The sequence below is a fragment of the Neopsephotus bourkii genome, unplaced genomic scaffold, assembly GCF_033783945.1.
Source record: "Neopsephotus bourkii isolate Nb327-2 ecotype Australia unplaced genomic scaffold, CSIRO-AGI_Nbou_v1 NB_1652, whole genome shotgun sequence".
Taxonomy (NCBI): Eukaryota; Metazoa; Chordata; class Aves; order Psittaciformes; family Psittacidae; genus Neopsephotus; species Neopsephotus bourkii.
In genome coordinates, this window is record NW_026902126.1 from 338,329 (window position 1) to 362,447 (window position 24,119).

Below are 24,119 nucleotides of genomic sequence, written 5' to 3' on the forward strand. Positions count from 1 at the left end.
ATACATTACAAGGACAGATTACATATTAACATATTAAATCTGGCTTGTACCAAGCATAGCCCAATCCTCCTCTATTTGCTCTAAAGAAAATCTCTCTTCTAGGGACTATTCCCTTTGTTTTAGGCAACACAGAGCTGCTGAACAAACTGCAGGAAAAACTGTCACAACATCACCTTAAAACACAAGACTTGAGCACAGGTACAGAAATCCCCTTCCATCAGAAAATAACCCACATTGGAACTCAGATCAAAGTTACTATCTTTTTACCTTTGTAATAGTTTAGATCTTAAGAGCTCTTGACAGGTTTCTTCATCTTTGGTAATTTCTGGTCCATTGTATAGTATTCGCAGCATAGAACAAGCTAACACAGAAAGGCCAAGTGCCAGGTCAACTAGAAAAGGCAACCCTCCTGACACATCCTCTGAAGACTCCTGTAATAGGAAGAGTGATAATTTGTACTCAAATTAACCATGAAGTCCTTCCCTAATACATTTCAAGATAGCTGATTTTATATTTATATATACGTAAGATTATAAGTACATCTATATATAGCTATCTTTATATATCAACCATATGTCTTTTACACATAGGTATAATGAAAAAATGCTTAACAATTAAAAATAACATACAAGAACAATCCATTATTTTCCTGAACCAAGAAAAAAGAAAAGGTAAAGTCATTTTTGGTTCAGCAGGTCTGTGATCTCACAGGCCTAGTCCTAGCTTCCTGGTAGAAGGACTCGTTTCATTTCATTTGATCCCAGAATCCCTCCCCTCTCTTCTTTATAGGCTGGAATCATTATTCTCTTTAAATCCCCGATTTCCAGGTTGTTACAAGATACCCATCCCTCCAAAGAAATCCTGCTCTACGAGCAGCAAAAGGTATTACAGTGACTTCCTCCAAGTCCAGTGTCAATGACAAGAGACAGATAAGACATATTTGGTAATCACTATCTTCATAAAACCCTAAGCCATGCCACAGCCTAAAACTTAGATCCTTTACATTGTAAAGATGATTTGTCTTACTGCCAAAGTAAGTAAGTAATAAGAAACAAGTAAGCTTTGAACATTAACTTCCAACTTTGAAGTACATTTCTATTTGATATGGAGTGTGTTACAGACAGAAGACAAACAAGGCTGAGCCTTTCCCATGGCATCTGTCGTGTTTGAGTACCTGTGCTCGAACAGTGCAAGCAAAGCCCCACATGGCTTTGTCTGGAGTGTTGTGCTCACGACCACTCCGCATTTCAAAGGAGAAGGTGACAGTATCTCCTTCCACCTTCAAATTTTGATGGGGACGAAGGAAAGAAAAAAGAAGAAACATTTAAGAACTGAGGCAAACAAACAGGTTTTTCATTAAAATAGTTTATTTTTATGCATTAATGCTTTTAATGACACTTAGGTATTATTTTTATCACTGATTAAATACTCCGATCTAAAGTTTTTCCCTTTTTGTACGGATATCTTTTAGTGGACAATTTGATTTTAATTTTGCTGCTGGCTAGCTACAGTAAAACAATAACAACCACTGCACTTACAGAATTTATCAGCCTGTATTGCTTGGCTTTGCTTTTCATCTGAACACTTTGATTGTTTGTCTGCAAGAACCCATGCAATAACCAACAGTTCTCTTCCTGAGGGCAGACAGACAAGCTCTTCAAGTAGAACAACATCAACACATTAATAGAAAAGTTTGCTAAAAGGCCAGTATAAAGGTCTACGTCTGAAAACTAAATGAAATTCCATTAATTGTGAACAACTAAGTGCTTGTTGGAAATTGCTTTCCACTTTTTTACTTTTTGGTTTCTTTTTGAAATTTTTTGTCACATATTTAAGCCCAGTTTTAGTGTGGGACAAGGCAGCAGCACAAACATGTAAGGAAACAAATGATGCTGCATACAGAGGGAACACACAGCAAAACTATTGAAATACTGAAATTTCAAGAAGTTTAAGGGATTTTTCTGTCTTGCTTAAGTGCCAAAAGCATCCAATGTCATTTTAAAAACCAACGTAAATGTTACACTTATTACGTGTTATATTTGTGGGTTACCGTTCAAAAAATGCAGTTATGCCCACAGACCTTAAGAATATATGCACAACCTGAGACTGTGCAAGAATTTCTCTTAGAAAGATCAATGAATGAAAACAGTAGTGCCATTAGAGACTCCAGGACTGAAACATACCAATAACGAATCCCAGTAAGACATAACAAAGCAAGATAAGCTCAAAGAGAAGCATCACACATAACACAGAACCAAGTTTAAAGTTATTCCCCAAGGACATTAACAGCCCACTTAAGAACTCATCTCAGGATGGGTAACCATACACTTAAAAGCTTGGACTTCATTGTTATAAAGGGCTAAAAAGGACTCAACAGGGTTTCCAAAGGGGAATTTTCTATGTGAAATATCGGTGGATTATAATACTGTACCTTTACTAAGTCTTTCGGCCAACCAGTTCCTAAGACACTACGGCTGCCATATCCCAGTGTATTGCCTCCATACTCAGCAACCTTCCTACTGTTTGTGTTAGGACCAGCATAGATCACCAACTTCAAAACATAAAATACACTGTTAGACTGTAAGAGAAAAACAAGAAAATCTAATAATAATAATAATACTTAGCACTTCCACCGCGCTTTAGATTCTCAAAGCGCTTTACCAACATTAACAAATCCTCACAACAGCCCTGTGAGGAGAGTAGGCAAGTATTATTATCCCCATTTTACAGATGGGGAAACTGAGGCAGAGAGGAAATTAAGTGACTTGCCCCCGAGGTCACACAGCAAGTCAGCAGTGGAATGGGAGCAGAAACTGGGAGATAGCCCAACTTCCATTCCTCATGCTGAGCTAAATAGAACATACTGTCTCTCTACTAATAAACAGATTGATCCTGCTCCCATCAAAGTTTGTATTTTGCTAGATTAATGTTTGGACTCCATGATCTTAAAGGTCTTTTCCAGCCTAAACAGTTCTATCATTCAGTGGGAACCTGATGAGGCCCAAAGTTTTCTGGAGGAGTTTAATATTAACGTCACCCATTACTGGTTAAAGACATTTATAAATAACTAACGGAAGTGAGCATCACAGGACTTGTTCTACGTTAGAGAATATAAGGCAAGAATTAGTAAGCAGCACAAGTAGCTCTCCAGTTATACAAAGTAAGTGCTAGTAGTTGTGTTCTTGGAATTGAAAATACTCATTCATATTAATCCGTGTAAAAAAGGCATATATCATCAGGGAAAAACAAAAATAACCTTTCTAGTGCTGCCCAGTTTAAACGATCTGTGCTGATCGACATTGGAGGCAGCCAGATAAAAACTGGGGAAATAAACAAAACTGAACAGCAGCAAAAATGAGCAGGAAGTCAAACTGTGACATTCTGAGCCATCTTGAAATGAACTTGAAAAATAATGGAAGAGTTTGGTATCAGTTTCTGAGGGGGAGAAAACCAAAACAACTCCCCCTCCAGAACCTCTGGAGCACACTACATTTCTCCTATTCCGTAACTACCACTGCTCCCGACATCTTTTGAGGCAATTTCCTAATTGCAGAGCCTAACCCTTAACAAAAGATCCTCACAACTGATAGGTCTTAAACACTGAAACAATCACTGGATATTATGTTCTGAAACAATATAAAAGAAGAATTAAATACATATCTTTCTGATTGTTTCTTCAAGAATGACAGAAATTAAACACAAGCCATTTACCTTCATCTTCCTGTCTTTTCATGTCAACAACTCTTTGTACATTCTCTATCATTTAGCTAAGTCTTAAGATGAAACTCAAGTTATTCACACTTATGCCATGCAAGAAATAACCTCTCTGCATCTCTGTACTTTACAGCCAGACAAGTTGACTGTGACATTACAGTACACTAATAAGCTCCTATCAATAAAAATCTCCTGCATGATCCTGGAAATCATGAAAGACAAGGGGCAGAAAAGACAAAAATGGGAAGTGCTGCTGCTGAAAATGTATACAAAAGAAAGCATTTCAGAATTGGCCCTTGCTTACCTTGTCGTAATCATATTGTGAAGAACATCTGTTGTCAAATCTAAGATATAAACAGCGGGCTCCTGGGATATGGACAGTTTCTTTAAATTTATAGTTATCCCTGACGGGATGAACTGTTTCTACAGTCTTCCCAGCAGCCCAGGGAGCTGGGATCTTCAAACCCGTCAGAAAACCGGGTTCTTCTTTCTCTTCCAGCATTCTGAAATCAGAGTAAACAATGAGTCCTACAGTTTAGCACACAGATTTCTACTATGTATCCAGATGTCATACTATAAAGTACTTAAAAATCACTTCTCAGTAATGATACATAGTGACACAAAGTACTGACCCCTCATTTTAGGCATATTGAGGGGACGTGCAGAACTTGAAAAGCATCAACTATGTACATTAGAAGTAACTATGCCAAGCCCTAACCTGTAAGATCTGAACTTTTCCCTATGCTTTCTAATTTTCAAATTATGGTAAGCAATCTAAGTAGTACCATGGAAAAGTAAATAGTATTATATATTATATAGGGATTTTAACACGATTGATAGCATAAAAAAAAACCCTTCCCTCCTGGAAGAGCACTCAAAACTGATTACCCTGTCATAAAACAACATGTTTCACTGAAGCTTATGATCTGGAGGAGGACTGAAAATAAATTTAGAGTTTTCAAACTATTTCAGACTGTTTTCAGACAGTTTATGGCACATTATCACAAGTTGTTTAATGTTACAAATTCTGCAACACTGCAAATAGCAATGATAAGCATTTTTATTTCATTTAGCTGCATGCTTTTGTTTCTAAGCAGAAGCTGTGTCTCAGCTCAAAGTGATATAGGACCTAAATGTAAGACTTAAATCGTCTTCTCTATGTAAATGAAACCATTTAATATGTTTCCAATCGTTTTAATACTGTATCTCATGCTGCCAGAGCAATCTGCATTTTCTCCTGATGATCTTCCTTAGCCTAATTTATTGTAAGAGGAACATTTAGAATTAATTCCTAATGCTTTAGGGGAAGGGAAAAAACCAAAACAAACCCTCCCCTGTGCAAACAACCTGAAGATACTATTAATGTAGTTCCATATGCAAAAGAAATTAGAACTAATTGCCTTTTGCAAAGGCTTATATATCTTTAAGACAGCCTTACAAACCATTACAGCTTTACCTTTAATCAAACAAGTTAAAATCTGGGGGGGGGATGAGATTGCTGCTTTCAGATTTATGCCTCAGCAATGGTTAAATGAACAGCTAAGATATTTTAAACCATGAAAAGACCCAAATGTAAAGGAAATCACCTCTCATCAGGCAAGAGCTTCCCTTTCTGCTCTGATGCACCACTGGGAGAACTGTTCAGTTCTGAGAAAACCGGAGACTGAGTTTTAAGCAGCAGTGCAGTCTGTGGCACAAAATGTAGCATTAGGAACATGCAAACAGTAAGTAATTTTAACATCTTGTAATTGAACTATATTAACAATCACACTGTAAGCTGTTATTGACAACGAATCAATACTTAATAGCTGTTGTAACAATTCAAATTTAACATTCAGCATTATCAGCTTTTGCAGCTCTTAAAGCAATTCTTGCAGTGTGATCTGCAGGAAGTTGACCAAGACCTCCAGTATTTCAGAATATGCACGTCACATCTGTTTTCCTTTGTAGACAACTGCTGACACAAAAACCATACCTGACTTGTGTAAAGAACCAGCTGCACCAGCTGAGGCATCAAGGCATCCGCCATAGTCAGAGTCTGCAAATTTGGGTGCATCAGGGATGTCAGTAAGACAGGAAGCAGATGTCCAAGCATAGTAGCCTTTGTAATTTGCTCCAGGCCTTTTAATCTGTCAGGAGAATCAAAGTTTGCATAGTTAACAATTATTTTCATGGAGTATCACTACTATTTTTCGTAGTCTGTTTAATCTTGTAATAGGCTGTGTAAGCAGGCAACTCAAAATTCAGCAGAGATTTGCATTCGTAAAACAACAAAAAAGACCTTTATATCTTGAAAACATTACAATTTCTCCAAAGTGAAACCTGGTCTTTACTGTCAACTCTCACAAACAAGTAAGACCAGAAGACAATAAAAACCAAGAGTTTACTACTTGGAAAATGGTAAGCTCCCATAGGCATGCAATGAAAGTCCACATCAAACACAACTGTATTTGTTCAGTACATATACCAGGCTCCAAGCACACGCAGCTCAAAGTACTTTAAAAGAACCTCTATCTACAAAAACATATTTGAGTATGAAACCCATCTGAAAGTATCTCAAAGGAATTGTGCGCTGTCAATAAACAAAAATAACCTTGCAGGCACTGAAAAGCTTAGAAGCTGAAACCTGAAACATGACCAGGAGAGAAAGGTGTTTGCTTAATAAGGCAAAGAGGTTCGCTGTTTTTGTCTACATCACATTCCCAATGTATATTTTAAGTGGAGGGGAGATAGGGAAGGGCAAAGTGACTCTATCTGTTGAATTATGCAGGTATCACAACAACATCCAAGACTTGTAATGGAATAAAATGACTTCACTACAGTTTTTTTCCAGTTACTTGACTCATAAATAATATTCTAACTGAAACCATTGCAATTTGAAGTCTCTATAGATCATCAAGCTATTAGCACTGACATACTTGTCTTACCTTTGCTCTCTGTCCGAAATGTCACTGTTTATTAGTGCTGTGGTGACTTGTTGCAGCATTTCTAAGACTTCATCGCATCCTGTCAGAATTTGCGTAGCAAGAGACAAAATGCTGGTCTTCAGCTCCTAGGTACAAAAAGAGTTAAAGGATACTTGAATTCTTAGAGAATACAAAAGGAGGGCAACAGAACAAAACGATGGATTTCCAAATGAGAATAATGATAATGTGACCTGGCAGGCCTGCAGCAGGAGATTCATCCAAGACTTAAATTTGATTAATGCTAAGACCCAAAGTGCTGGGAGAAACTAGGTGCATGTTTTACAGGATGCACATCCAGTTTCTAGAGGGAAGGAATCCCCAAGTCCAGCACAGGAGAGCAAGCTGTTAGCCAGCCAAGGTACAGCACGGGTGACAGAATGTTCTAGCAGGTATGAGGATCACTGTAGAGAGAGAAACTGAACAATGAAAACATGGGTGAATAGTGAGACAAGAAAAGTACTACAATATTTAGCATTTACTCAATGAGCCTGAACAAGTAACTTCGAACTACAGCAAATTACAGGCACAGTCTCAGAGTAGCAGACAAAACCAGCTTACCACCACCAGAAATTCATGTATCAATGCCATTACAGATGAACTGTTACTGTTACTAATGACACAAGCTGCATGCTAAGACAGGACTTCTATGAGTTCATTCCAGACTATGCCAGCAGTAACAAGAAATGACACCACTTTAATAAACATACCAACAAAACAACCACTGTCTACAAGCCCTGTCCTCAGTTTCCCTGCCACAAACATCACTGCTGCTATTTCTGACAACAGATGTAGTAAGTGGTTCTACATGAGCTTTGTAAGTGAAAGAGGTTCTACATGAGCTTTGTAACTGAAAGAAAGCAGAAGCCAGAAAGGCAAACAGGAAAAACTTTCCTATTTATGTCTGAAAAGTGACCACCCAAGTGATTTGGAGCAGAGGAAGTGGGGGGTAATGCCTCCAGAAGGATTCCTGGCACATAGACTTTTTTTACTAACCCATATTAATTAAAGTACGTTTTAAACCTCACCATATGTATATTTAGGAAATGCCTGCTCTTACTAACAACACAGAACCCAACTTGGAATCCTGAACACAGAACAATTGCAGCCTTGAGCTGGAGAACAGGAAAAAACTATCTACAATAACTTGACTATATCAAAAGGAAAAGAACTAACAAAACAATGTCAGTAGAATGCACTGCAGAAACAAGAGGTGTCACAGGAACACTGACTGGAGAGAGCCATGCTAGAATAAAACTTGGTGTTTACCTGTACCTTCAATGTCTCTCCCTGCAAGGAGCTGTCACTGTCATCATTTTCATCAGGTTTAATCAGAATAGTGTTACTGAGGAGGTGGTTCTGTACAGCCATCAGATATCGCAAACACGAAGATGCAGCCTTTAACATAAATAAGTAGAACTTTATATTATCTAAACCACTTAACCTTGGTTCAGGCAATCCTTGTACTTTGAAATGTAAAAGAGGAAAAAAGTTAAGGGAGAGGACAAGCAAAAGCAGAATCATTTCCCTTGAACAGAACTGTCTTGCTGGTTTAATGTAAGCTTGTTAACACATGTTTAAGAGAAGAAACTGGTTGCAAAACACTGCATTTTGTGAAATAACTTGCAAAACACAAAGAAGTAGTATAATTTTATTCAACTATGTAACATCGTAGTAATATTCAAGCACTGTAACATTCATTGATTTTTAAAGGATAATGCATCCATAGAACTCAATCACATTCCTCAAGGCAACGGTTCCACACTACTTCTCCTTTCCCATCTCCCTGCATCCCTCCCTCCTCAGTGTTGGGATGCAAGCTCACCTGCCTTTGCCCTCAACCAGCTCAAGGAGCTGATCCTGCTGAAAACATCTCTGCATACTCTTACCACTCAATAATGCCAAATTTTTGTCTGCAAATGCTAATCCTTTCTGCTTGTTTGACTCATTATACACAGCTGCAGAAAGAGTTTGGTTTTTAAGTTGTTGCAATGCTTTGAAGACTGAGATACACAGATTTCTTTTCAATTCAAACAGCTACCAGAGCAACTGGAAAATGTATCCACATATAAACCCGGTTTAGCATTACTTTACAATTTGCTTTGCTTTAAGAAATTCTTTCTTCCTTCCCTGCACAGCATTAACAAAAGAATCTTTTCCTGTATTTGTTAAGAAACACAAGCATAGAAGCTTCACCTCTATACACTCGGTGAAGATGATAGATTTAAGGAGGAAAAAAAGCCAAAGGCACATATACTTTGATCAAAATACATTTTACTTACAGGCACAGTTGAAAGAAGCTTTTGAAAATCATCTTTAGATACAGTTTGGCACTTGGTGATTAAGACACAAGATTCTCGGACAACAATCTTGAGAATGTAGTGCAAAAGTTCATCATTTAGTCTTCAAAAAATGCAAGAAAGATGTAAAATGTTAACAGTCTAATTACAGTCTAATGTTTTGATTAGCTCATCTCAAAAGTCTCTGCAAGCTGCATCACTAATCATGTGAAACCAAAACAAATACCTGTTCAACTTGAGATTCAGACACAAAGAAAACCAAGTCTGAAATGTTAAACAACAATCACTGCAAGTGATTTCCTGCACTGTGCTGATATAAATCAATGGCTTCTAATGACACCTAAAAAAGAAAAAAGGACTTCTCCCAGCTTGAACAGATACTTGAGACTGACAGTTTTATTGCTGAAGAGTCACCTAATGTAGTGATATGGTGTCATCATACCACACTTACGAATTATCATTGACATTTATTGTATACACAGGAAGTAGCAGAGAATCCAAACCTAAGTCTGTGTACAGAAGTCTCCAAAGTTCCCCCTAAAATTAGTCCAACCTCTCTCTCTCCTTTGTCCTAATGAGACTCTACCCATTCCAGACACAAGGACAGGATTTCAGTTCACACTGCCAGTGAAATAACAAGCAACTTCAACAGAATTTTATGCAAGATTACTTAAAGCAGGTCACAGAAATATTATATATGGGGAAAAAGGGGAACATAATGTTGCATTTTACCTATAGTGATCATCATCTTCACTTCCAAATCTGTTGTTCTGAAGCTGTTCAGCTAAATTAGTCAGGATAACATCACGGAGTTGAGAGAGACCACTATTTCTCTCTCCTAAAATGGAATGCAAAAACTTAGGCAAAACAGCATTTTACAGAAATAATTTCTTTTTATTTCCTCACATATCTTGCTTAATATATGCTACTTCTCAGAAATTATGATATTTACAGCATAACCCAATTCCCTGTTGATATCACTGCTTGTTGAAACTTATTTTGATGGATGCACACTGTTCTATGAAGTAACATATTAACTGTGCATCAGCTGCTTCTAAGCCCAGACCCCCATTTCATGGTGAATGCAAGTAGAGCATTACTGTTTCACTAAGGATAAGAATTACCTCTGGTCACTGTGTAATTGCCATGACTAACACTAACTGTAGATACTCTAAAACACAACCTGGACAGAAAACATTACTAAGAGTGACAAAAGAGAACTTTAATCCTTTTCCATTTCAAACAGCTGCCCGATTGAAACCAACTTCCCTTTTCTACGTCTCATCTACATTTGCCCACGTCTCCATTCAGAAGGAGGTTCAGAACTGGAAGCATTCTGTAATTTCCTAGAAGTATTTTCACTTTCTGGTTTCAACTACAAAAAAGCCACCCACACTTTCACATGTCAAGAAGACATTCTCACCTTCAGTTAAGACTAATTTCAATAAATTATTGATTTCTGCTTCTCCAGGATACAGGATATTTAAACCAGAGCTAAAGAAAAAATAAAACCATGGATTACTTAATGTACTTAAAAGCAAACAAAATCATTTCAATGGACATGTGAAAAATGGCCTTAGTATCTGATGTAACATTTAGAACAACCACCTAACAGCTTCTTCCAACTTAGAAAGGCATCCTCCATGTTTTAGCATTTATATTAGTCATAAAATAAGCAGCTACTTTCTCCAGAAATCAGCTCTGATCAGCTATATTTTATTGTTGCAGTGCCAAAGCTTCTTCCAGAGCAATTTGCTGCCCCCTGAGAAACTCCACATTAATCACTTATATATATATATATATATATATGACAGCACAATCATTTTTTCTAGAAATGGACAGATGTCAGAAGAAATGGATGCTGGTTTAAGAGAACACCTCAATTCTGGTGATGGGGGATGGCTTATGTGTGGTAAGAACAATGGAAAATGCAAAAAGATGGCAAGCAAGAAGCCACCATGGTTGCAGTCTTATACTTACTAAAGACTGGCTCCTTACAAAAGTCATAGATAAGCTGAAGAGTCTAGAATCAGTGTTTAAGAAACAACACAGCTATGCATAAATACTCCTTGTGAAGATATTTTTCCGCTCTAACTTGTGATGAACTTTGTCCTTTCTACATGAATTACCACATCAAGATAGGAGAACACAGTAACTTAAAAGGAATACCTCATGATTGTCTGGAGCATTGAAACTATTATGCAGACTTTCTCTCCTGCCCTTTTCCCCCTTTCTTTTTAAATAACATTCTCATAGAAAGAAAACTGGTATGCTTTTCAGCTTCACACTGAGAGCAGGGATTATTGCAGCTTCCCTCCCTCTGGGTCATGCTGACCAACTTGTGATACAAACGTTAGGAAGAGCTACCATACATTACAACCGAAGTATGAGGTTTCTGTTGGTATCAGAATATTTCAGTGAGAAAACAGGAGATATTACCTAACCTCCACCTCTGATTTTTTTTTAGAAGTAATTGGAGGCCATAGAGCTAAACACAGGGAAAATGCAGCAGCTGTCCATAGAATTCCTGATACTTGTTTCCCTGTCAAAAAGCAAAACCCTGACAATGCCAGGTAATCATACTCCCTGTCAAAAAGCAAAACCCTGACAATGCCAGGTAATCATACTGAAGATATGCCATTTTTCTTCACTCAGAGTTGCATAAAGCCATTGAAATTTGGAATGTCGTGATTCACACACAAAAAAATGCAGGTTGATCTTCAGAAGATTTTGTTCTCAACCTTTGGAGCACTTCCCACTTAAAAGCAGATTATATTTGTACTTGGGACATTTGAGACAGCATTCCCTGTCCTTGAGATTTTCATTATCTCATTTTCGTGATACACAATCACACTTTTTGCTCGCTTCCCTGTACTTAGTCATGCTGCTGTTTTGACAAGCCAGAGAAAGGAAATTACACAGCATCAGGTTCAAGAGATGTAGTCGTTAATACGATGTGGAGCTAAAGCAACCAGTCTGTTTAAGTGTTTGGTGACCTGGTGTATCAGCCCAGACACATAATGCCCACTCTTCTGCCTAAACAGATTCCTGTTTTCTAAAGACAGACCTGAATTTGACAAGACATTCTTGTGCTTTCCTCTGGGCCTCCAATCTTACAGCATTCCTCAAGTATTATTTATTCATTCTGCTTCCTCTTACACTCCCTTTTGTTTAGGAGAATTTTGGTATTGTCACTTGAAACACAGTATAGCAGCTGACCACATTAGCTTTGCCTGTTCCTGACCACCAGTACAGTATGTGAGCTATTTAAGGAAGTCATTCTTAGCCATCACTGTGCTTCAATGGAATTATGATACTAAACATTAAAAAATCCCTAGGAAAGACACTAAAAAACAAGAAGTGAGAAGAATGGAAAGTAATTAGTACCTGTTACTTCACTGTCATCATGACAAACAGATTGTATTTCCCTTCTTCCAAAGATAAAAATCATAATAATTTTATCACACTATGTCAACCTTCATTTCATCATATTAAACTGCTGAATACAATTTGAATGTTCATTGTTCCAGCATCTTCAAGTAATCTAAAATCTGAGTTTAATTTGACAAAACAGATATTTACCTAATAGCTAGGCAAACCTCCTTCTGGATTTCAGAGCAAATCTGATCCCGTGGTGCCATCAGTAACTGCCAGAGCAACAGACCAGACCTTCTAACAATATCTCTGTTTCTTTCAGTTTGTGGGCTGAAGAAAAATTTAAAAACCACCTAAGGAAGATTAAACACAACAATATTAAAACCTTGAACATTGCTCATATGAATTCTTTTTCTGTCCAGGTCACTAGAAATCAGAGTCGGAAACTGATGATGGGTGTATAAGATACTGCAAACCACTGCTAAGTCAATCTCCATTCAGTTGAATGCAACGAAGAAAAAAAGAAACCCTAATAAAATTAAGTGGCTGCCTGTATTCTAAACAACTTCTTTTTCTCCCCTCAATTGTTGTGCAGTACATTTGAATTGCCTTTGTACCTGAAAGACAACAAGGATGCAGCGTATTATACAGGTATCTCCATTGACCATAGCTTTTTCCATAATGTCACAAATGCTGCTGAGGTGATGTGCTTCTATTGGATGTTGCTTGCCCAAAAAATTTGTTATGGGGAGATTGTTGCTGGCTGCGAGCAGGTTGAGTTGATGGATACACATGGCACCAACATGGTGCAGTAATTGATTAATAACCTCATTTGTGCTTGTTGCATCCCCTAGAAGAAGAAAAGCAGTTTAAATGCTGTCTACAAACACAGACTATAGCATTAGTATTTGCTTATACAATGCAGTATACCATCATCATCACCTCTAACTTCATAACACGTGTCCACAAGACAAAGGAATTGCCCACTTTTTTAATGTGATAATGGCAACAAAATCCAGAAACTTCCAAACACAACTTGCTTTTTGTTTTTTCCTTTCTTACAGCAAAGAAACCATGACCAATATTTATAAACGCTTTCAGAGCTTTTAACAGTATGTTTCAGAAGGTAGTTTCTGTATATTTAGTCTATGATAATGTCACATTTCAATTCCACTTGGCATAAAAGTCTGACCTGTAGGTTTACTCACCTTTGGGCTCTGTAATGACATGACTCACGCCCAGCCTCTGACAGACACAGTGGAATGCCTGGTTCCCAGGATTACACCACTGATCAATGTAGTCATTGGAGCATGTCCATATCATGTTATTCATAGTATCATAACAGGCACCTGAGAAAAGGAAAATATTCTGCATATCAAATTTTAGAACATTTGTTAGAAAACCAAGCTATTTTCATAGCAGATAGAAAGCCAAAATATTTGCTTTAGAAGTTGCTGTCATGACAGCAATTTAGTAACAGTGCTTTGGAATGAAAAACGTGAAAAAGAGATTCCTTAACAAAGGAATGAAGCAAATGCACATCCCTTTTGATGTTTCAAGTGTACAACAGCATCTGCTTCAGGTAAATATTCCAGTGCTCATTGTAAGTACATAACATATACCATCCCTCCACCACTGGTCACATGCTGTCACAGTGCACAAACTAACGGTAGATAAGTCTGGCATCAGATACCAGTAACTTCTAGAAAAACAGAGAAGCAAGTTTAACATTTGGTTTACTACATTGACATTTAAGCACCTTAGAACTTGTTTTAAAGGCCTTGTGGTAAAAACAACAGCTTTAATAAAACTGACAGTTCACACTGTCCAGCTGCCAACAAAGTTTTATACTTAGAGACTTATCTCTGGAAAAGCTCAAAGCCTACAAGTCCAAAACAGTATATGGAAAGGGATGAGTGGATTATGGACAGGACTGTTCCATGACAGAGGCCATTTATTATACTTTAGAAGTTCAAAACTAACCTATTTCCCCACGTTTCAAATGACTGAGGTAAACCTCCGGTATCAGCAGCTAACAGGTTAACATACAATTATACCTATCCATACCCAGCATTTAGAATTTTATAGCTATTTATCTCATGACAAACATCTTCCCAGCCAAGATGCATTTATGTGTTTTTAAATATAGAGAGAAGATACCCAGAACTTTGCAGCACCTGACAACATACGCAGGATATTAAAAAAAATAAATCAGACTTCTTTCAAGATTCTTTTCTGCTGCAGAACAGACTTTTCTTGAGCTTGCCTGAAGCTGAAGCTGCAGAAGCAAGATACTGGAAATTCCTTCAGGGAATTCTGAAGTCTCAAAAACGCTGCATTTACAAAACTTCACCACAGACATGCAACCCCACCACCTGCAAAGCTGCTTACTGCTCAGTAAACCCCACAATTTACAGTCTAAGGGTTGGATATGTCTAGTTCTGAAATATTCTTAGAAAAGAGATCTACTTCTTACCAAGCCCTGGAACTAGAGCACCACGTCCAAGTGAACTTCCTGCAGCATCAATGAGATCTGCTCTGCTTGTGAACTGCCCATCCGAAATGTTGAACACCAAGCTGGAGGCAAGAACTACACAGAACAGAGTCTCCAATCAACTCCTGAGAAGTTTATTGTATTTCAGAGAGGCAAGGACTCAAAATCTGCCACAAATGGGTCCCACTTACTTTTTAAGGATGATAAAGCACTTGTTCCTCCAAAAAGTGAGCGTGTTGCTGAACTGCCAGATCCACCTGGGGGTGGGACCAGCATCACCAAGTATGTCCCACATGTGTATATTGGAGTCTTCCTTAACATCTTCAGTGGCAGCCCACAGCTAGTGTTTGCAGCTGAAACAGTCAACAGAACAATGCAGTATTTCTTTATAACATTAGAAAAATCACAACTAGGGGCAGCAAACAAGGCAGTTTGTATTCAGGGCTTCGAATAAATCAATATGGAAATTCATTTAAGCTGAATTTTGCAGCATTTAGAAGTTGCTTTAAGAGGTTGTATATAGGGGTGGCCTCAATCCCACACACTCAGCATCAATCCCCAGGAAGATACAAAGAGTTGGCCAGGTTATTTAACTAAAGAGAACAATTTAAACATTTAAAAAGACAGCAAGCTCTTGCTTCCAAACCTGGAAAATTCAGAACCTAAGTTTCAGTATAAACAAAACTGTTTTCAGAATTCTATGATGATGAACATATGGAAAGCAGCATCTTAGAGATAAATAATCTTTTAAGATAGAGAGATCATTTGAGATTCACTACGCATTTACTATTTTAAGTTCTGCTCCACATGAAACATATACAGTCATAATGATCTAGCTCCTGTGACAGCCCATCAACACTTCTGAGCACTGACTAAAGAATTAGCCAAGAATAACCACTTACTCTTCTGTAGCACTCTAGTTGTTATCGGGCAAAACATAGCCTTTAAAATAGATCTTCAAGCTAATTCTTTGCCAGTTTCCCCTGTAAGCATATCTATTTCCTGTATAATTTATTTCTATGGAAATACCTTTAATTGTTTGAAACTCAAAGCAAACTCATACATATAAAGGAAGAAGAGAAGTAATTCAGGATAAACTGAATAAAATCTTAAGACAAATCTTAACACAGCTCCAGATCATTCTGAAAACCATCAATGCTGTTCATTCAAGATTCCCTAATTAACTTGCATAGTTTCAGAGAGCCCATAAAAGAATACTCAAATATTGTGCAAATTACCTCAAAAAGGCAAAATTACCTCCCATTTATAACACTCAACTTCCTTGTGAAACTGTAACAGTTTCATTTCCTACACTGCAGTCTGTTTTTACCTAACAATAAGAAACCCAGTTGAACAAATGTGGCACAAACCAGTCCTGTAACTGAATACATGGGGAAAAGAGCTACAAGCATTTTGTCTGGTTTTCATTCTTACACTTTTCTTACAATACCTACAGGTTCCTGCAAAGGAACCTGTAATTCAAGCATTAAGCAAATACTACGTATTTCAAACACTTGTTTTGGGAAAAAATGAACAGTTTTTATCACATATCTTAAGATATGCAATACATATTATTAGAGCTAATACTATATGTTAAGAAACAACCATGAAATGTTACTGAGAGTCAGTAAAACCTTTTCTGACCTGCTTGGTCCTCTTTCAATGTATTGGAGATTGTAGAGCCAGTGAGAGCAGCCAGTGTTGCAGACGGGGAGGCTCTGTACCTCGACAGCCTACTCAGCAGCATCTCATTTATACTCTTTGCAGACTCACCCTCTTTTCTCATTAATATAATTCGTTCCTGTAGAGGATTTGCTATACATATACCATTTTCTACCTATTCAAATAGAGAAAAAAAATACTTTTAGATACTGAAATCCATAGGAGATAAACTACCTTAAATGAACAGTAAAACTGAACACAACAACGTATCAAGTAGGGATAGAAACTTAAACTCTGCTGTCAAGATTTCTTGCAGAAAAGGTGTCAAGAAAGCTAGACAGATGAGTATGTGTTGTTTGCAACTCTGTGGTTCAATAGAGTATCTTCTATTTGGTCTGTCCTTAGACAGAACTGCTTGGCATAATCTAAGGTTTATTTATGGAACTCTGCTTAAAAGTATTCAACCCTCCTTTATATTCTTCATGACGTTTCATTAGTAAGTTTTGTAAAAGGCCTTTACATCATTTGCCAGGCAAAAACTGTAACTGATTATTTTCTTAGACTACATGATGATGATGATGCTTCATTGTCAAATAAAACATACATAAATGCATGCACATATCTGAAATATACACATATGTAAGCCAGTGAGAGAAAAGGAAGTTCAAACTATTGATACACTTCTCCAGACTTAGTATTTTGAACTGCATTCACTTGTATACTAAACCCAATGACCGTCATACAACATAAAAGACCATATTAAATTATAAAATGCAGTGTAAAGAAAACAACTGTATTTGTAACTGGGCCTGATTAGCTTTTATCACAATGAAGCACATCCACAATAAACAATGCTTTAAATCCTAATACACTGAATTACTACCCAGCATAAAATTCAATTGCTAATTATAATAAAATACATTTTATATTACAGTTCATATTGCTAAATATAGTAGCTGTATATCCTCTGAAGACATAATTGAACAATACACCTTCTGTTCAGTTAAAACTTATTTTGTAAACCACATTACAAACAGCTATCCAGATCACACATATCAATATTCAAACCTAATAAGTTGCTTTGAAAACAATGATATCGGATTAAGCAGGAGCGATGCTACTGACTCCAGAGTCAGGAAAAACACATAATTTGCTTACTATTAGTTCAAAAATATCCATAAAGACAGAGTGGCCTTTTGGTGTTTTTTCATTGAGGCTTGCAGGAGACCAAATCCAGTAGAAATATGTGCCATCTGAAGAAAGATGCACGGTTGTCATAGTGCTGCCAACTGGGAAGTGATTTACTGGCATTGGGATTATTTGACAGACCTACGAGACAGAGAGCATCTTAACAGTTCTTATGGTGAAGCTTGTTCTTAGAAGTATTAATAATGTACTCAAAAATAAATAAATCAATCAAGATCAAGTGCAGTTAGTCCAGAAGAGGCTTATTATTGGACTAGTACTACTGCATGTATGTTACAAGGAGCTATGCTATAATGTTTGCCAAATGGATCTACTGCATAAAAAATAGCTTATGTATCTAAATATTTAACACATCTAAAAGTAAAAGGAACTTCTCTTCTGTAATGGCTGACAGCATTACCTGCAGTACCATATGGAAAATCTACATGCTAAAGAGTTATCTACTTTCTGCATCTTCTCTGAAACATCACTTGGAACTGAAAGAAAAGGGGAATCCAAACATTCTCAGTATGAGGAAACACACAGTAATGTGCATATCCAGTCTTAAAACCATGGCAGGAAAAAAAACCCAAAGTAACAAACTATCCATTTTTACAAAGGATGACAGTTGTTTACCCACAAAACACAATCAGATCAGAAACAATATCTGAAGTCTGTTACAGTAGAAGAATAATGAGCTGTTCAGGAAGATCATGTTTTCAGCTCAAATCAATGTCCATTTTGCTACTGTTTTGACTGTTTTATAATGTGACCATATGATATTCTACCTCTTGCAGTATTATCTTAACACAGTACAGTGTAAGTCTGTATACCCCTACACATACATGTGTGCAAGCACATATATATACATATATTAACACATGGAAACAGAGTAATGTCTGTAACAACTTGCAAGTTCTATCATGCAATACTTTCAATGGGGAGTTGCAAAAAGGCAGTTTCACAAAGTAAAAAGAAGACTTCAAGGACAAAATCAATTAAAGCTAGAAACGATTGTGACTCATTAAGAATGCTTTGTCACTCTAACTCTGCAATGAACTGTTCCTTTTACCTGAAGGGTATGCTGATCCACAACCTGGAAAAGGGAGTGAGGCTTATTATCAAAAGAGACGGGTCGATGAAGAAGTTTGCTGTTGCCAAAAGCAACCCACCCGCTCTCCAGCTCCTCATTACGGCAGTACACAAAACCTCTGGCAAAAAAAGTAGGATATTAAAACCCTTCAAAACCCTGCGCTGGTTTTTTTGCTTTCCAAGAACAACTCACAACCACATTCTTGAACTTTGACTGAACTTGAATTCAAGTCGGCATAAGGCAGTAATTTCTGTTGTAAAAGACTTGAAGCATATGAAAGCCTCATGACTTCCAAGCAATAAAGAAGCAAGAAGGTTCAGTGAGTCACATCTGCACTAATCATTAATATAATGAATGACATAATTAGAAAACAAATACTTACAATTCAGAAATTGTAAAACTATAAATAAGAAAGTCACTAAAGTAGGCTATAGTATAACCCCCTCAGCAAAGAACAAACCCATGTACATTAAAAAACTGAAATCTAAAATACTACTGTCCTGGTGTTATATAGTAGCTATTCAGCTAATGCACTTCTTCGCAGGAGGTTGGATTAAATGGCCTCCAGACATCCCTTTCAACCTGATTTATTCTGTAGTTCTAGAGAAAACATACTCAAGAAGAACTTCGGATGAGAAAACCAAACATTAAAATAGGATTTAATGCAAATGCATAACATGCCCCAGACTTGTTACGTCTAACATGAGGTTTCCTAAAACAATAACTGCAGAATAGTAAATACTCAACTGCCACTTACCGCAAAGTACCATGTAATCCAGATCCTAATTTGCTTATTCCTCTGCCCACTGAATTAGTTGTATAAAGATAGAGCCCATCTGCTGCAAGACAGCGCCCTAAGTCTGCATCTGAATCGGGGAGAAAGAACAGAGCAAGACCACCACTGTAACACACAGGACAAGGAATTCGTCACGGTCATTACGCTGCTGCAGCAGCTTCCACAGCAACTGAAACCCAGCAGATGCTCCTGACAGGTCAAGGGGTCAGAGCCATTTCTTTAATACTGAATTTATTATTCCATGTTCTAAGAGCTATTTGTGAACTAAGAGTCAAAGTCCATCCTTTTTGCAGTATTTCTGTACATTTCTTTCAAGCCTTGCAGAGGTGCCCAAGATTACACCTCACTCACACAAATACTGGAGCTATTTAAATCCCTTACTGTTGCCAAATAAACTGAAGAAGTAGGTGCTAGTCACTCAGCTTCTCTTTTAAGATAATAAATGACATTAGCTCTGTTTTTTCATGATTCAAATGTACATCATCCATTTCTAAATTATTTATTTTTCCTGTGTTGTGTTCTCATTTCACTGTTAAAGACCCATCTTTGAGTATTACGGCCCAAGCTGCTGTAAAAACCCCACTGAGTTTGAACTTGGTTTTACTGCACGCTATTCTAAACTGTGACTAGAGTAGGAACTGACTATAACACCCAACCGTGCTCAGGAACACAGGACTGCTCAAAACAAAGTAATTTCAGGTGGAAAATTCCTTCACTTAAATCAGAAGCAACTTGAGCTTTTGCTATTAAATGACTTCAGAATGATGCAAAGCAGCAAAAGATGATTATCTTCTGCTTTTGTAACAGGTAATGTTGTTCAGAACTCAGAACTGGCGAAAAGACGAAATACAAACTGTGCAAGCCCTCCTGCTTGGGGCCACTGGTAGAACACACTGTGAGGAAGGAATAACCTAATATTGAGCCTTGATCTGATTTCTGGTACAGCTCTGCTTTTCTTAAAGCAGACCCTTCCATCTCTGAGCACTGGTAAATTAAGACAAACTGTCTTTGAAACATAGGTTTGTCGCTCACAGAGTAATTATTAACAACCAAGATGGGACTCAAGTCCAGTCAACCTATTTTGAGTTCATGAAACCTGAACAGCCAACAGGGAAAGCGAAAAGGATCTTGTCGCTCTCACAGCAAGAAAGCATCTTCAAAATATAGATGCCAACAATAAATTTGTAGATAGCCTAAAATGACAGCTCAGACTTGTAAATTCCTATGGCTTGCATTAAACTTTATGAGATGACATCAAAGCTTGAACTAATACGTTTACAGTAATGCCAACTTTCTTAACTTTCAATGATAACCAGCTACTCAGTACAGCACAGGACAAAGAAATTACTTACTGAGGGACTAATGGGTGGATAACACCCAAACTCAGTCTGACCTCTGCAAAACTCCCCCTGAAGGAGTGACTGTACAGGGTGACTGTACCTACAGCTTTTGATTGTTTCTTCCAGCCTGATTACTGGACAACTTAACACAGCACCTGACCTTCAACAAGCAGCAACGTTTTCAGAACCCCATTATCTTATAATTAAAACCCCGAAGCATTACACCATACTATCATTGGCACACTAGACTTGAGATTTAGCCTCTTTATTTTAATACAAAACAGAGTATTTTTGTCCAGCTGATCCCCAAATGAACTTTCAAAAGCAAACAAATCATTCACATATCCAGTTAGATGAAGTGACTGAGAAGAGGTATGAGAAACCAAACCAAACTATTTAACCCAACTCTTAACTGGGTCCACATTTTCAAAGCTTCAGTTCTGCATGCACAGACTAAAACAACAAACTCGGGTAGTTGCTGCTCTCCCTTCTCATTATGTATCAGGCTTCAAGGTATCAACATGCCTGTGATGCCCAGTTCTCTCTAAAGACGGTACTTCTAAACCCTTCAGCTTTCAGTTATTTGCTATGTGCTACACTTGCTTTTACATCCAACAGAAAAGGAGAAATCCTTTTCCAATTCTAAAGCTTTACATTAATTTTTAAACAAATATCCCCACTAAAAGCATCTTGACCTCTCCTGCTGATATTGACAGTGATGGAGGAATTCACCTTTACTTTCACTGCTGGAACTACTGTTGGCATCGGGTGCAGGTAACATGTCTTCAAAGCCCCAAGACACAATATGCTTCCCACCAAGCAAACAAGAGGGTGATCCAGGTCCTCCCTCCAAAAGCAACAACCTTTAAGCAGAAAATAAAATAAGATGCATAGAGAACAGTGATAGCAAAGATGGCTAAATCAAAAATTAAGATGAAGATATATTTTGAGCAATTATTTTGTCAGAGTTCATTTAAAGGAATCATCAATATTTGATTAAAAAATAAGAACACCCAAGAAACAATTAGTAGATACTTTTAGATTTGACTTCCTAATGTCCTTCTGCAATGGACTAAATTTTGACCTTTCCCAGAGCTTTCAATAACTCTAAGGCCTTTTAATCACATCAAAAAGACATTCATCTGTAAATGCACTCACATCTTCACACCTGATGTAAAAGTGCTATAGTCTGAAAAGTTGCTACAAACCTGTATAATACATCAGCCACAGGCAAGGATCCCAGATCAGTCTGTTTCTGTAATAGATGCACTGTATGAACAAAGGTTTTCAGCGACCCTCTAAAAGGATAAGAAAAACATGAATTAAAGATGTCTATTGAAACAAGACTGAATGCACATAGACAACAGCATCTATGTAGAGTATCATATCCAGTACCATAAGGAGAGAACATCCAAGATATGTCATCAAGCTTCTGTCCTAATTTGCATTTCTTTTCTGGATGATTTTCATTCTTTTGTGGAGGAAGTGAAAAGAGGAAGAGAGGGTAACACAAAGGAAGAATGCTGGTGAATTGCTTGTCTAAATCATGTTGTCTTTTCAGGAGAGGGAGAAGCACTGTGCGAGTAGGGAGAGCAAGCAACCATAGGCTGTGTCATAAACAACATGTATGGTGAAGGCAATGTGGGCACATGATAAAATACCTCAACCTTGCCTTTATTACAGACAGCTACTTCCAATATTTCTTGGAGCTGATTAAATGTATTTAGATCTCCAAATACAATCTGCAGGTCTTCCTGGGGCTGAGCCAAAGTGTTAGTAAGAGCTGCTGCAGACATAGCCAGAGAACGGCTTTCTTGACTAAAATAGAAAAGACCAGACTAATTAATTGATTAGCAAGCTTCTGATTCCTTTTGCTTCTAAACATGTATTTGGAAGCTTTTCCCTTCTGAAGTGATGCATTTAAATGCATATAAGGTACATTGTAAGTACGTAAGACTAGATACTTCTGAAAACAACATTAAACCCAAGTAGAAGTTGTTTCTAAATCTTGCCTAGAAGGGTGTTGCTTTAAAATGTTATTGTGGCATTCACAAACATATGGAGTTTGTAACTCTAATTAGAATTCTTGTTCATTCATTAAGTTGAACACTTTTTTTGGAGAACCTGTGAAATCTGTATGTTAATACAGTGGGAAATGACAGGGGTTTTTATTAGAAATAAAGAGATGTAGAGGTCTTCAAAAAATATCTTTCACAGTTTCTGTTCCAAAAGTCAGAGTATTAGGAAGAAGTCATCCTCTGAAAGACGTGGTGGTGTTATTTCCAGGCATAACAGCCTAGCTAAATAGGAGAACCTTGCCTGCATCTTAGGCATGACAGTAGTCAGTTATGAACTGATTTTTTCAGAAGCATGACTGATCAATTGAAGGGATCTTTTCCACGCACTCTGCTGAATACAGCCTTTTGCTTGCTGTCACACATGGCCAGTCTTAGCTCCTTAACATTCCTCCTTCATGCCCCCAACCCTGTTTTCCCACTGCCGTTTTCAGCTGTATGCTTTCACTGATAAACCTCATCCCAGAGAAAAGTAACACTGAGGACTTTCAAGCACATCAATAAATTATTAAAAGCAATATTTACCCTGTTGTTTTATTCTTTGGAATATGAAGCACCCAAGATTGCAACTAAGAATCTCAATAACAGTCTCATTTTGCAGACTTTTTTCTTTATAATGGTACCCAACATGACTTACATATTTAAAGGAAAAATTCAAAGCTTTCAAAGGTGAACAGAGCACATTGGGATATTACAGTTCTGTAAGCAATGCAAGACAGATTTCCAAAGAAAATATAAGATCAACCTTCATTTCAAAAGCTCTATTTGAAATTTAGCTCTTTTACAGATTCAGCTGCAAAAGAACATCCCATACTTCCTAAAAATTGGCATCTGGGGAAAAAATTAATGAGATTGTGTTTATCAAATCCAATTTATCCGAGCTATGTTCAAGTACGTTGCCTCTTAGATAAGGCAGTTGTCAATGCAGAAGAGTTTGCCATGAACTGTAGATTTCTCATCGACTTCATTAGAACAAGTACACTAGAAATTGAGTGTTTTACATTTGAATAAACCCATTTCTAAAGCAAATCATGACATCTGAGAAATTCAACATCTTAAATCAGAGTTAAACTTGACAGACAAAGCTGCAATCTAAGAAACATTAAAGCTGGGATTTTCAAA

General features: G+C 37.3%; 1 protein-coding gene across 6 annotated transcripts in view; it reads right to left on the reverse strand.

Annotated features, from left to right (window-relative positions):
• Positions 1–24,119, reverse strand: part of HECTD4 (HECT domain E3 ubiquitin protein ligase 4) — a 71,072-nt gene that overhangs the window by 34,285 nt on the left and 12,668 nt on the right. For 2 of the 6 annotated variants that reach the window (XM_061374718.1, XM_061374723.1), the window contains exons 3-24: positions 22,131–22,220; positions 21,655–21,785; positions 19,544–19,652; positions 18,766–18,904; positions 17,667–17,837; positions 16,491–16,683; positions 15,038–15,199; positions 14,829–14,942; positions 13,561–13,701; positions 12,970–13,202; positions 12,560–12,705; positions 10,401–10,471; positions 9,710–9,815; positions 8,960–9,080; positions 7,947–8,075; positions 6,642–6,766; positions 5,690–5,843; positions 5,301–5,401; positions 4,019–4,217; positions 2,432–2,578; positions 1,175–1,279; positions 268–431 (exon numbers count right to left, since the gene is read on the reverse strand). In XM_061374718.1, the coding sequence (XP_061230702.1) occupies positions 268–431; positions 1,175–1,279; positions 2,432–2,578; positions 4,019–4,217; positions 5,301–5,401; positions 5,690–5,843; positions 6,642–6,766; positions 7,947–8,075; positions 8,960–9,080; positions 9,710–9,815; positions 10,401–10,471; positions 12,560–12,705; positions 12,970–13,202; positions 13,561–13,701; positions 14,829–14,942; positions 15,038–15,199; positions 16,491–16,683; positions 17,667–17,837; positions 18,766–18,904; positions 19,544–19,652; positions 21,655–21,785; positions 22,131–22,220 (3,051 nt within the window). The remainder of the gene's footprint in view (positions 1–267; positions 432–1,174; positions 1,280–2,431; positions 2,579–4,018; positions 4,218–5,300; positions 5,402–5,689; positions 5,844–6,641; positions 6,767–7,946; positions 8,076–8,959; positions 9,081–9,709; positions 9,816–10,400; positions 10,472–12,559; positions 12,706–12,969; positions 13,203–13,560; positions 13,702–14,828; positions 14,943–15,037; positions 15,200–16,490; positions 16,684–17,666; positions 17,838–18,765; positions 18,905–19,543; positions 19,653–21,654; positions 21,786–22,130; positions 22,221–24,119) is intronic. The other 4 variants (XM_061374722.1, XM_061374721.1, XM_061374719.1 and 1 more) reach the window with 4 other exon arrangements.